At 51.6% G+C, this 14,030-nt stretch overlaps 1 protein-coding gene across 3 annotated transcripts in view; it reads right to left on the minus strand.

The window, feature by feature from the left end:
* ZNF423 (zinc finger protein 423) overlaps positions 1–14,030 on the minus strand; it is a 366,350-nt gene that overhangs the window by 128,189 nt on the left and 224,131 nt on the right. For all 3 annotated transcript variants that reach the window (XM_057300143.2, XM_034940121.4, XM_034940120.4), the window contains one exon: positions 7,217–7,301. In XM_057300143.2, coding sequence (XP_057156126.1) covers positions 7,217–7,301 — 85 coding nt within the window. The remainder of the gene's footprint in view (positions 1–7,216; positions 7,302–14,030) is intronic.

A 14,030-nucleotide genomic window follows, 5' to 3' on the forward strand; every position in this document is an offset into this window, starting at 1 on the left:
ATCCCCTTTGCTGTGACCCACCCATCTCCTGCCTCAAAGTTTGTTCTGTTGCAGTAGTGAATTGTGTACAGTGTCCCTACATACTACATGGACCTCTTTTCTCTATAATTGGCTTGTACTAGTTTCTTTGCCTGGAATTCCCCTCCCACCTTACTTCTTATACTCTGAGACCCTGATTAGGTGTAACCTCTTCCAGGAAGTTTTCCTGGAATACCCAGATTGGGCAACATGCCTGTCCTCTGAGCTCCCTTATCTTAGACTTGTGACGTTACATTGACCTTGCAGGTTATCATCTCCTGAGCTGGGTTAGCGGCCCCTCACAGAGCCCACCGAGGATTTTAATAGTGTTTACTGAACATGAAGGTATGAGGTTACTGCTAGAAGAAACCTCAATGACAGAGGCCTTCCCCCAAAACAAACAAACAAACACATACGCATACAAAAGGAACTCAAGAAAATGAGAAATTTTCCACTATTTTAAAATTCAGAACTGATGGATTCTCCATAGACCTAAACAGCTTCCTCAAATGAACCAACGGGATTCAAAGTCAGGGAAACCAAGTCCTTTGGGCTGGTTCTCTCAGCCAGGAAGACTGTTGAGGGGGAAGTGACTATGCCCTAGTTTGGGGGTTTGGCAAGGAAAAAAAAAGAATAAAAAAGAATTGGATTATAGTCTTGCTGTACAGGCTTGTTATTCTGACAGAACAGTTCCAGAACCTGAAACATGATCTCTGGAGGGAGAGGGAGACATTTTTATCACATATTAAGGTTAGACAGATGTTTTGGGTCTGGTGTTACCTGAATCAAAAGCACCATTGAAGAGCCTGACACAGCCCGGTTCAGCAACACGTGATCCTGGCAGAAAGGAGACAGGAACCCCTTTTTCTTTTCATGTTCATGAGATTTTCCTCTGTGGTTCTATTTGGGTTTTTTGTATCTCCCTGGAGCTGGGGCGAGACACTGACTTCCACTCCAGACTGTCCTCCTTGGACCAGAGATTCCTTCCCCTCCAAAATGCTGCAGGCTGGGCCTTCAGCACGGGGCCAGGGTCCAAATGGCAGCTTGAACAGTGGGCCCTGGCTCTGCAAGGCGGTTTGAAAGTATCTCCAGGGATGTGCTTCATAAAGACTTGTAAGGTAGAAAAACCCTCTCTCTGTCTGTCTCCCTCTTTCCCTCTCTCTCTTTTACACACACACACACACACACACACCACACACACACAACACACACATACACACACATACACATACACACACAGACACACACATACACATACACACACAGACACATACACACAGAGACACAAAACACATGCCTCCCTCCAGGTGGGCCAGGGCCAGTCCTGCCACAGTGACAGGGGAGGGCTGGGGACAAGAGGACACACAAGGACAGAAGCTGGCACTGGGGACACTTTAAGAGCCTGGGCAGGAGGCAGGAGGGGTTGATTTTCCAAACACCCACTTCCTCCCCCATTTATTTGCCCCTGACAGCAGAGCCCAGCCCTTGAAGGCACCCAGGGAAAGGGCCGGCGTGAGCATGAAAAGCAGGCCTCTGGAATGACTAATGCCCCACCGGGACAGGCCTGGCTCTGGCCTGGCTGCCCGCCAGAGAGTCCACAGCCACTTTCCAAGGACAGCAAGGGCAAGCGTTCCTGACAAGATTCCCTGAGGACCATCCCTTCCCAGCCCTGACCCTCCCCGGGGCTCCCCCAAGGGGCCCGTGAGGCCCTGCGTGAGGATCTCCAGGGGCCCAGAGGCTGAGTCACTCCCTTGGGGCCAACCTGGGTCATGGCAAGTTTGTTATCTCAAGGACAAGTTCTCAGACCCCTTATCCAGCCATCCCCACCCAAAACAAACTAAAAGTAAGGCCTCTCCAGCAAATCGGCTTCCTGGGGGTCTCCAGACTCAGGCCCTGCCCCCCAGGGTGAGGTGCCATGTGCCCCAGGAGGGCAGTGTACATACATTATATATATATGTTCAACACATGTGGGCAGACCCACTGCTCCTCCCTTCCCAGCTGTGGGGGGCCAGCTTCCTCTGGGCCAAGCCCCCCATAAGCCTCCTTCTCTCTCCTTCAGCAGCCCCCCCGGGGAGCCGAAGGCAGGGGCCTCCTGCAGAGCAATTTCCTGGGGCGGCAGAGGTGGGAGCCATCCTCCCAGAGTCCTCGGAGGGGGTGAAGGGGAGGTGGGGAAAGGGCGACTGGGCAGAGCCGGGTCACCCCGGCAGGAGGCCACAGCACAGACCTCTGGGCTGCTCCAAGTTTTTCATGTGCCTTCTGGGGGAGGAAGTGTCAAAGCCATTTCAAAAGCTGGGGGAGTCCCAGGGAAGGGGCCTCATTCTCCATGCGGAGGGGGGATTTCAAAGGAGACCCTGCTATTGAAAGGTTTCCAAAGACCCTCGCCTTTCTATCAGATCCAAATCACTCCCCTCCAAGCAGCAGCCAGGAGAGGGGTGCTGGGAAAATGTTTCCAAGGAGACATGTCCCTGAGTCATCATAACTCCCAGGGTCTCCGGGCTGCAGAGCCATGCAGAGGCCCCCGCTATAAAAAGGCCGGTTTACCGCCCCCCAGGGGAGCTCTCCAGCAGTCCGGGTCCCAGGGGAGGCCTGCCTCAGACCCCCAAGTGCCCTGAGTTTATGAGAAGGCTGCAGAGCTGAACAGGGCCACTTCTACCCACCAAGTCCCCCTGGTGCCACTAAGGGGGACTTTTACCCCCGTCAGCGGCAGGGCAGCCACTCTGGGCTCGGAGCATTTAGCAGGAGAAGCCATCTACTGGGACACTGGGCCCCAAAAGATTTACTGGGATTGCAGAGCCAGCCCCAAACCAGGCCTGCAGTGCCTGCCTCTCACCATTTCCCCAGCAGCCTTCCCAAGCCACCAGGGCCAGCCAGAATCACAGCACAAGCCACATCTAAGTTCCATCAACTCCTTCTCTTCTCCCCCTGCCCTATTCACTCACCCCAGGACCACACCAGGTGGGTCTTCGTTCTCTTCCCAACTGGTTCCTTCTCAACACCGCAGCCAGATTCATCTTCCTAAGGCTCAGGCCAGGATATACCCTGCTCCGAAACCTTCAATGGCTCCCTAGCGCTTAAGTCCAAGGTTTAAACTCAGGTACCCACAGGGACCAGGCTGGAGACTTAACTGAGCAAGACCATGATGCCTGGGAATGCATGCCTTGCCTACAGGAAACTGCTGCTGCTGCTAAGTCACGCCAGGTGGGAATGATGATTGCGGGAATGTGAAGCCCTGGCTGCCACCTCTTGTGGTTTTTCAAGAGAAGCCTAGTAAACCATAGCCAAGGGGCCCCCAAAGTTGGACCCTGGCCTACGGGGTGAAGGACAAACCCTAACCCCTCCACTTGGTATCGGAGGTGCTCCATGGCTCACCCCAACCCCCTCCCCATTCTCACTCCCCACAATGCCTCAGTCTTGGCCAAGCCAAGCACCTACAGCCCCCCAGACTCACCTGCTCTGCTCACCCCCTATCCTGCTATAGGCAGTGGCTCACCACCCTCGCAGCCTGGCAGAAACACATTGTTCCAGAACCTCCTTCTGATGTTCAGCCATCTCTCCGAAGGCAACGTCCCCCCTCTTCATCCTTCAATGCCCAGGGGGCCCTGTTCTGGGAGCACCCACATCACTGCACTGCAGTTACCTGCATGCCCATCAGCCTTCCCCTGGAGAGGGAACCCTGAGGTCTCTCCCACCACAGGCCCTGGCAGGGGCTCCAAACACAATGGAGGGACCCTAGCTGTGGTTCAGACTCTGCCTCCATTACTCAGGCTGGAAGGACTTGGGTAAGTCACATAACCTCTCTAAGCCCCGGGTTCCTCATCTGTCAGATGGGGAACTAGTGCCCATGTAAAGTGCCTGGCACATAGAAAGGCTGAGTCAGTAGCAGCTGTTAGCATCCTTATTCAATGTGACCTCTTTGCTGCATGCTATGTGCAGTGTCTTCTATGGGATGATCTCTGAAGCAGAGACCATGTCCCCTGTACTCCCGTCACCCACAGAGACCGCTGCAACTCTCAACATGCCATAGGTGCTCAGTCAAGGTCCTCTGGTAGACTGGGTTGATGAGGCTCAGGGAGGGCAGGCAGGTAGGGAGTGCAGGTTAGAGCGAGAGGGACTGCCCAGCCACCGGAGGTCTGGCTCACCCGGGGTTCCATGCCGCAGTGAACTGGAATCTGCACTCAGGGACCAACGAACCGCTCCCTGCTGCCTGCTCTCCAGGCCTCCAACTCCCACGTTCCTGGGCTCCAGGTCAGCTGACAGCGCTGCAGGGCAGGAATGGGCAAGGGGACCTGTCCAGCCCCCCAGCCAAGGCGCCTTCCCTCAGAAGCCCGGCCCACAGCTCATACACAGGCCCAAATGCCCCTCACACCCTCCTTTTGTGTTTCCCACAACTCTAGTTAAGAGCAACCCCCTTGCCTTGCACTTGAGGACACATAGCTTCCAGGCTCTGCACTAAAGGCAAGGTGGAAGAGAGGAGGGAGGGGGCAGAAACACCTCAGAAATCACTGCGGTCCAATTAGCCAGGCTTGCGCCCTTCATGCTTACAAACAGGAACGCGCATTAGAACCTGCTACAAAAGGAAACATTTTTAGATATCTTCATCTTCACCTCCCTGACACTCCGTGAAAGGACTCTCAGCAGCCAGTGACTGACAGGGGAGTGCTCCTTCTTATCCTTCAGCAGGGGGCTTTCAGACGGAGAAATTAAGAAGCCACCAATCTCCCTGTCAGGCCAAGCTCCCACGGCCCCCACCTGCTCTTCCTGGGCCCCTCCTCCCCACTCTCCGCCAGGTGAGCCCCACCACACACACGATTGGGAGTCAGTGGCTGCAGGAGACCGGCTCCAAGGCACTGGGGGCAGAGGCTGTCAGATAGGTTGGGGGTAAGGGGGACTGGCCAATGCTGTGGCTAGGTAGGGACCAGGGGACCCATACCTGCCCTGAGAGCACCTTCACTAAAGAAGGGCCTTTGCAATGCAAACCTTAAACAAAACCTTGATGGCTGTACAAATTTGGAGCAAACTCCAACTCTCATACACCACTGGTGGGGGCGTTAAGTCCATACAACCACTTCAGAAATGTATTTGTCAGCATTTACTAAAGGTGAACATCATTTAACCTGTGACTCAGCAAGTCCATCCAAATCCTATATTCCCATTTTATATACACATTTACACATATAAAGAATATAGTATATAACAGTATATAATGTATTATATATAAACACAAAATATAATATCTATATATTCCTATAATCACAATAAAATCACATACATATGTTCATCAGTAGATATGTACATGGGGCCAGGTATGGTGACTCATGCCTGTAATCCCAGAAATTCGGGAGGCTGAGATGGGCAGATCACTTGAGGTCAGGAGTTTGAGACCAGCCTGGCCAACATAGTGAAACCCTGTCTCTACTAAAAATACAAAAAAAATAGCCAGGGGCGATGCTGCATGCCTGTAGTCCCAGCTGCCTGGGAGGCTGAGGCAGGAGAATCACTTGAACCTGGGAGGCGGAGGTTGCAGTGAGCAGAGATCGTGCCACTGCACTCCAGCCTGGGTGACAGAGTGAGACTCTGTCTCAAAAAAAACCAAACCAAACCAAAACAAAAGAAGACATGTCCATGAATATGCCAGCACTATTTCAGAATGGGCCCATCAAGAATCAAACAGATAAAGAGTGGTTGGCATGCTCCTGTGACAGATTATTATACACCAATGAGAGGCATGATCTCCAACTAGAGGCAATAATGTGAAAAGTGAAAGATGTCAGGTGCAAATGAGTAGAAACTGTGATTCCATTTCCATAAAGTAGAAATCAGGCAAAACCAACCTATATTATTAGACATCAGCATCGTGATGACCTGTTGGTGGTAAGGGAGGGCCTGAAGGAGCCCAAGAGGGAAGCTTCTGAAATGCTGGAAATAGTCTGTTTCTTGATCTGTGTGTGGGTTACACAAGTGTGTTTAGTTCATGAAAATTCATTAAGCTGCTCACTTATGAGAAGTTTTCTAAATGTACGCAGTAAAGGGTTTTGTAAATCAGTACTCCGATAGCATAGCTGTTAAGACAACAATGAAAAGATGCTAGAAGAAGAAAAACAGAGATGAAGTAAAGATGAAGTTCAGGCCAGGCGTGGTGGCTCACGCCTATAATCCCAGCAGTTTGGGAGGCCGAGGCGGGTGGATCACGAGGTCAGGAGTTCAAGACCAGCCTGACCAAGATGGTGAAAAATTAGCCAGGCGCAGTGGCAGGTGCCTGTAATCCCAGCTACTTGGGAGGCTGGGGCAGGAAAATCGCTTGAACCCGGGTGGCAGAGGTTGCAGTGAGCAAAGATTGCACCACTGCACTCCAGCCTGGGCGACAGAGTGAGGCTCCGTCTAAAATAAAAAATTAACAAAAAGATGAAGTTCAACCCATGGCTGCAACTTCACTGCTCAGACTAGAGTCTTGGAGAAAGTGATCACATGTCCAACAAAGACCCAGGGTACCAGGCTTCTTAAAGCTCTCCCAGGCCCCAGCCCATCCCAGGCCAGCCCCTTCCCTTAGAACCTCCATGCCTATCAGAACATCAGAACATCCAGCTGTGCCCTCTCCTACAATGAGGGCACCCCTAGCTGCCAAGGAGACCACATCCACCCATCCAAGGTAGAGGGGACTTCACAGCTTCCCGGGTCTCTTGTGCCAAGTGTGTGAACTCCATAGAACTTTGCAAGCTGCCCTTCTAGAGAGGCTGAATTTTCCAAAGTCCAAAACCACTTGAAGAGGAATGGGAAAAGTACTGAAATAACTTTGTAAGCGTTCTGTTTTGACAATGTGCCTGAGGAATTCACCATGTTGAGTAGGGAAATGTGAGCAGTTAAATCTATTCAATGTCATGACACACAAAATTGAAGCATAATTGCTCCTGAGTGCTTGACAACTGGAAAGCACTTTGTTTCAGAAACGGAGGGAAATTTATGCTGGAAAATGGAAGAGATTGTCAAAAGTTTGATTATAATGTGAGTGGAGCTGCGACAAGAAGGCTCAGATGGAGAAAGGGCCCCCATTCTGACATTTTCACTCCCATGTGTAACGTCTCAGAAACAGCAGCAGTGACTCTGTCCTTTGGCCTAAAAGCCAGTAAAATGATGATTGGAACCGCAAATTTAAAACCCCAAAGAGTAGCTCCAGCATGGCTGGGAGGAAATGCTCTCTTACCAATCATGTGGTTGGCAACGTGGATTTGGATCTCTCTCTCGTTCTCGAAGGTCATCTGGCACTTGATGCACTGGTATGTCTTTTTCTGTTTGGAAACCAAAAATAAAAGATTTAGAGAGGCAGGAGGTAGGAAAAAGGAGAAAGCAAAAGTTCCTAGGGGGCCTGGGTCAAGACTTTCCAGAATGGTTCCAGTCCCCTCCTAGGTCTCCCCAGGCCATTCTCTTCCCACCTTCCTCTAAATCCAGCTCTACCAGACTGAGGAAGGGGCATGAAACTACATTCCAAGGGAGCTGCTTCTCTGCTAGATCTGGGAAAACTGCCATCTCAAGGTGAAGCTTTAAGGGAGCTGAGGGGAGGCCTCCTTGCTTAGAAGGGCAAATCCATCTACCCATGCCCCCATCCATCCAAACATCCACCCATCCATCCTCCATCTACCCATCCACCCATCTACATACACAATCACCCATCTACCCGTTCATCCATTTACATACACACCCATCCATCCACCCATTCATCTATCCATCTACCATCCATCCTCCATCTACCCATCCATCCATATACCCATCCATCCATCTACATACACACACACCAATAGACCCATCCATCCATATACCCATCCATCCATCTACATATACACCCACCAATAGACCCATCCATCCATCCTCCATCTACCCATCCATCCATCTACATAATACCCACCCATCCTCCATCTACCCATCCATTCATCTACATACACACCCACCTATCTACCCATCCATCCATCCTCCATCTACCCATCAATCCATTTTCCATCTACCCATCCATCCATCTACTCCACCCATCCATCCATCCTCCATCTACCCATCCATCCATCTACATACATACCCACCCATCCATCCTCCATCTACCCATCCATCCATCTACATACATACCCACCCATCCATCCATCCTCCATCTACCTATCCATCCATATACTCCACCCATCCATCCATCCTCCATCTACCCATCCATCCATCTACATATATACCCACCCATCCATCCTCCATCTACCCATTCATCTGTCTATATACATACCCACCCATCCACCCATCAATCCATCCTCCATCTACCCATCCATCCATCTATTCCACCCATCCATCCATCCTCCATCTACCCATCCATTTATCTATACTCACTCACCCATCCACCCATACTCCATCTACCCATCCATTTATCTATACTCACTCACCCATCCACCCATACTCCATCTACCCATCCGTCTCCCCACCCATACATATACACACACACATACCCATCTACCCATTCATCCATCCTCCATCTACCCATCCATCCATCCATCCATCTTCTATCTACCCGCCCATCCATCTACATAAACACCCACCCACCCATCCACCCATCTACATACATACCCACCCATCTACCCAGTCATCCATTTACATACACACCCATCCATCCACCCATTCATCCATCCATCCACCCATCCATCCTCCATCTACCCATCCATCCATATACCCATCCACCCATCTATATACACACCCACCAATAGACCCATCCATCCATCCTCCATCTACCCATCCATCCATCTACTCCACCCATCCATCCATCCTCCATCTACCTATCCATCCATCTACATACATACCCACCCATCCATCTTCCATCTACCCATCCATTCATCTATATACATACCCACCCATCCACCTATCCATCCACCCTCCATCTACCCATCCATCCATCTACTCCAACCATCCATCCATCCTCCATCTACCCATCCATCCATCTACATACATACCCACCCATCCACCCATCCATCCATCCTTCATCTACCCACCCATTTATCTACATACTCACACACCCATCCACCCATACTCCATCTACCCATCCATCTCCCTATCCACACATCTACACACACACATACCCATCTACCCATTCATCCATCTTCCTTCTACCCACCCATCCATCCTCTATCTACCCACCCATCCATCTACATACACATCCACCCATCTACCCATTCATCCACACACACATCCACCCATCCACGCATACACCCACCCATCCATCCATCTATTCACCCATCAGTCTATCCATCCATCCACCTACCTATTGTCTGTCTACCCATTCGTCCATCTACACACATATCCATCCATCCATCCATCCATCCATCCATCTATTTTTCTACCTATCCAATAACCTTCTCATCCATTTACTTACCCTAATAACCATGTGGCTGAGCAGGGGACACTGTTCCTGCCAACTCTGGTGTTCAAGGGTGGCTAAGGAACTCCTCATCTGCCCTAAGCACAAATGACCCCAAGAGTTCCTACAGCTGGTTTCCACACAGGGGCTAGTACCAGCTGCCTGTGGGAGCTGAGGGCAGAAAAACTGAGATGAGAAGCTTCAAAGCTTCTTGAAGAGTTGTTCCAAAGAGTGAACCTCACTCACACAACTAATCCCAGATGGTTCTGAAACAGAGGTGGTGTTGCCCATCTGAGGGAAGGACTGTGGCTGTGGGGTTTTTTGAAGAAAGAGGGGTGGTATTGGGAATCACAATATCCAAGTTTTTTGAAGACCACTTTGGTTCCTGGGATGAGAGGGCTTCTCTTACTTCTGGAAAAGGGAGCAGGACTTCACACTTCTTGGCCAAGGTCCCAGGCCCAACCCTCAACTATGCAGCCAGATGAACCACCAGGGAGCTTAACCATCTCAGCTCCTACTTCCCTCTTTATCATTCTGAAATGTTATGATGAGTTCTTGCATGGTGCACACTTTTCTTTCCTTTTACTTTTAACCTACCTGTGTCTTTATATTTATAGTCCAGGCCCTGTAGATAGCATTCAGTTGAGTCTTGCTTTTTTCTTTGCATCTAATCTGACAATCTCTACCTTTTGATTGAAATTTCAACTCCATTTATACTTAGTGTAATTGTCAATATGGTTGATTTTAAACCCTACCATCTTTTGAATTAATTTCTATTTTATCCTACCTGTTGTCTGTTCCTATTTCCCTCTTTCCACCCACACCCACAGTTCCCTAAGTAACTACAGGCCTTTGCCTGTGCTGGTTCCTCTACGTGCAACACCCCCTCCATCCTTGACTCAATTCAAATGTCATCTCTTCTGAGAAGCCTTCTCCTTTCACCCCAGAATGGGTCCAGGACCCCCTCCACACCCCTGAACTTATGCTAAAGGACCCTGGGTAATTAATACATTGTTGTGTCATGGTGGGTTGGCTCATCTGCTCCCCTCTTGCACCATGAGCACCCAGAGAGCCAGGAATGTGTTTTGTCTACCTTTGAGGCAGCACATGAAGTGCTTAACAAGCGTTTGCTGAACACATAAAGTTGCAGAATAACATATGCAGAGGAGTCTATTCAGGCAGAAGTGACAAAGAGAACCAAAGATAACTTCAGTGTCCTGGACCCACACCACCCTAGCGCAGGCCTTACCTAGAGTCAGTGCACAATAATTATTTAACTTTTATTACGATTATTATTGGCGCTAAGAAAATGCTGCTTGAACAAATGAATGAATGAAGAAACAACTGGAGAAGCTGAAGCTGGATGCGTCAGGCTCCAGGACCCGCTCTGACAAAACCAGGGGCCTTTCCCACAGTGTTTCAGAAGACCTGGGGGATTCGCTGTGTCCTGAGTACAGGCCACAGCCTGGGGCCCAGACACAGGCACTCTGCATGGAAAGGCCCTGGGAAGAGCTAGGTAAGTCGGGGGCAGGGTGGAGAGAAAGACAGGGCTGGGGAGTCCAGCCTTGCCACAGACAAAGGAAGACGTCCAGGCCACAAGGAGACTACAGGGCCTAAGGTCTTCTCAGGAGATGCAGCCCAGAGTACACATCTCAGGTCAACTCCAGGGCCATGGTCGTGGAGATGAACCACCTCGGGTGTCTCCAGCATCAAAACCATCCCTTCTGTCTCACATGGGCCCCCACCTACTCTGCTTGGCAAAGTGCAAGAGCGTTTGGTGGTTGAATGAATGAACGAATGAATGGAATGAGTGAATTAATGAATGAAGCACATCCCAGGAAGGGAAGCTTCATCACAAGGAAGCCCATGGGAGGCCTGCTGGATGAGGACCGCCCAGGCCTATAGGTGGGTGGGTGGGAGGAAGGGGTTGGTACCAACCAGCAGCAATGGCTGCGGGCAGATGACCACGTCCCCCCTCCAAGGATGGCGATTTGCTTGGGTGCAAGTCTCTAGAGGCTGCAGCCATGGCTGGTCCAGAGGCATGCAGGGAACAGTCCATGATCACAGTGACTTGGTTGATCTTCTCAGGGGCAGGTGAATAAAGGGAGCTCACTGTGCTTGGAAAATACATCCCCAGGGGCTTGGGCAGGAAAACAGGCTGCCCTCAAATGCCTCTCTGCCACCCCTTGGTAATAGGAAGAACACTGCCCAATAACTGAGCCCCTCCTGGTGGGGCACTGGGCTTCATAGGGTTCAGAGGGTTCCCAAGGGAAGGGCCGGGAGAAGGGCTGACCCCTCACATACACACAAGACACACACACAGATGTGCAAGCACACGTGTGCATTCACATGCTCACTTTCACCCCAACTCACCAGCAACACACAAGACCTTCACAGACACACCCGCAACCCCTACACACAGCAACCTGTAACACAGATACATATGTGCAACCCCCAGAGAAGCAGGGCCATCCACATGGGTGAACAAGGCCACACAGATGGGCATGTCCACACTCATCCAGAGACCCTGCCTTCAGCTCACTCACCGCAACCCCAGTACACACACCAGTACTCCCAAATATGCCCACAGACATGCACGCAGCTTCTGACACAAGTATACACACAGACCCATCCCCACACGTACCACACACCTTCATGTACACACATGTAGACTCATAAGTGCTCACATGTGCACTCACACATAGGCACATACACACACAAGCTCACCGGCCCCCAAACCCTCCAAGCATGGCTGGACTCCAGTCCTCACCCCAACATCTATTCCTAGTCTATCCCCACTCTCAACCCCCCTGGAGACCCCCTCCTCCTGCAGCTTCAGCCCCCACTAGGAGACATAATTACAGAAAGACAGAACTTGGCACTCAAAGCACCTCCCCTGCCATAAGCCCCTTCCCTGGGGCCCAGCCCTGGAGAACTAGAGCTGAGTTCCAGGGCCTGTGGCCAGGGCTGCCTCCCTCAACACAGCCCTGAGCAACTGCAGAGGGGGGCCCCGGGCAGGAAGAAAACACACTTGAGAATGGCAAAGACAGGAGAGGGAGGGCAGGGAAGAAATGGCCAGGCCCTTCAAGACAGGAAGGAGAGAAGGAAAAGCCAGCCAGAGCTGTTATATTTCCATGATCGTGAGCACTGCCAATGTTCACTGAGCACTTGCCATGTGTGGGCAGCATTTATGCTAAATACTCACAAACCCTCTGCAAGCTCCACCCTAGGGATGGGGTAAGTGGAGTTTCAAGAGGCTGCATCACTTGGTCAGAGCCTCTTGCTGGTGAGTAGGAGAACTGGAATTCGATGCCCACTGTCTGAGCTGCCATTCTCAGCTCCATGTCCCAGATCTCCTGCTAGGCCTGGTCTAGGTGACAGAAAGCTAGTGGGATCTGGATAGGCCCTCTAACCTTGATATCTGTTTTCTTGGCTGTAAAATGGGTATGAGAACACCTGGCCTGTCCCACCCAGCAGAGAAAGGCACCGTGGGGATCTGCAGGATCAATGGATGGCCAGGGTCTGCCCGTGCTGGTCTCGAGTTGGGGTGATGTTGTCATTACCCATAAACAGAGGGGGAGGTGGAACTTCAATGCTTCATGCTCCAGCCGACAGCAGCCTCAGCCCCACAGGAACCCAGTCCTCTGAGAGCTGGTTGCTATGGATACACTCCCGAGTGTCCCAGCCTGCCAGCCCCCAAGCCCCTGTGAAACCCCCAGAGTCTGTTCTTACATGAGTGGGTCCTCAGGGAGGGAAGGGGTGGGCTAACTGACATCTGGGCCCCTGTCCCCAGGTGTGCCCACGCAGGGCGCAAGGCCCCAGAGAATGCCGCCTTGGCTGGGGAGGTACCTGGGCTTTGTTTCTGCAACGGCCCATCTCCCCGGGCCTCTAGGCAGGCAGAGCCATGATTTTCAGCTCATCCCTGCTCACACAAGGCCCGAAGGCAGGGAGAGGAAGGCCTGGGGGCCCCCAGGAAACACGGTCCCCTTGAGTTTCAGTCCCTGCACAGCTGCGCACAGCTATGCATCCTTGGGTATACGGCATCACCTTTCTGAGCTGGAGCCCCTCTTTGCCAAAACACAGGCCACAGCAAGGTTCCTGGATTGTTGCTACAGAGATGACCTAAAAGTTGGTGCCCAGCAGAGCACCACTCACATAGTAGGGGCTTTCACAAAGTGGTGCTTGATGCCGGATGCAGAGCACTCCAGGGAGGCTCACACAGCCCAAGGCTTTGGAGGCTCTAGAAACAGCTCCCTGGCCATCAGAAAACCCAGCACCATGGTGGGCAGTGCCAGAAAGGGAGGGGTGATCTGGGTTGAGGGGCACCCAGGAGAAGCGGGCACAGTGACCCAGCCCAGCTGCACTGCCCCACAGCCTGAGCACAGCTGTGACCACCTGGGACCCCACCCCAGCTGGCCTTTCCCTTCTTGCAGCCAGGATGTGGTCCAGAGCTGCTGGGTGGACTGTTGGTCAAGACCAGGGGCTGTGGTGCAGATGCTGCCTGCCTGGGTTCAAGTCTCCTCTCAGCTCTCGAAAGCTGGGGGCTTGAGGCAAGCAACCTCATTGTGGTATGCCTCAGTTTCCTCATTTACAACATGAAATATTGTAAGGATTAAATAGAAAGTGCTTGGCAAGTCCTTAC

The sequence above is a fragment of the Pan paniscus genome, chromosome 18, assembly GCF_029289425.2.
Source record: "Pan paniscus chromosome 18, NHGRI_mPanPan1-v2.0_pri, whole genome shotgun sequence".
NCBI lineage: Eukaryota > Metazoa > Chordata > Mammalia > Primates > Hominidae > Pan > Pan paniscus.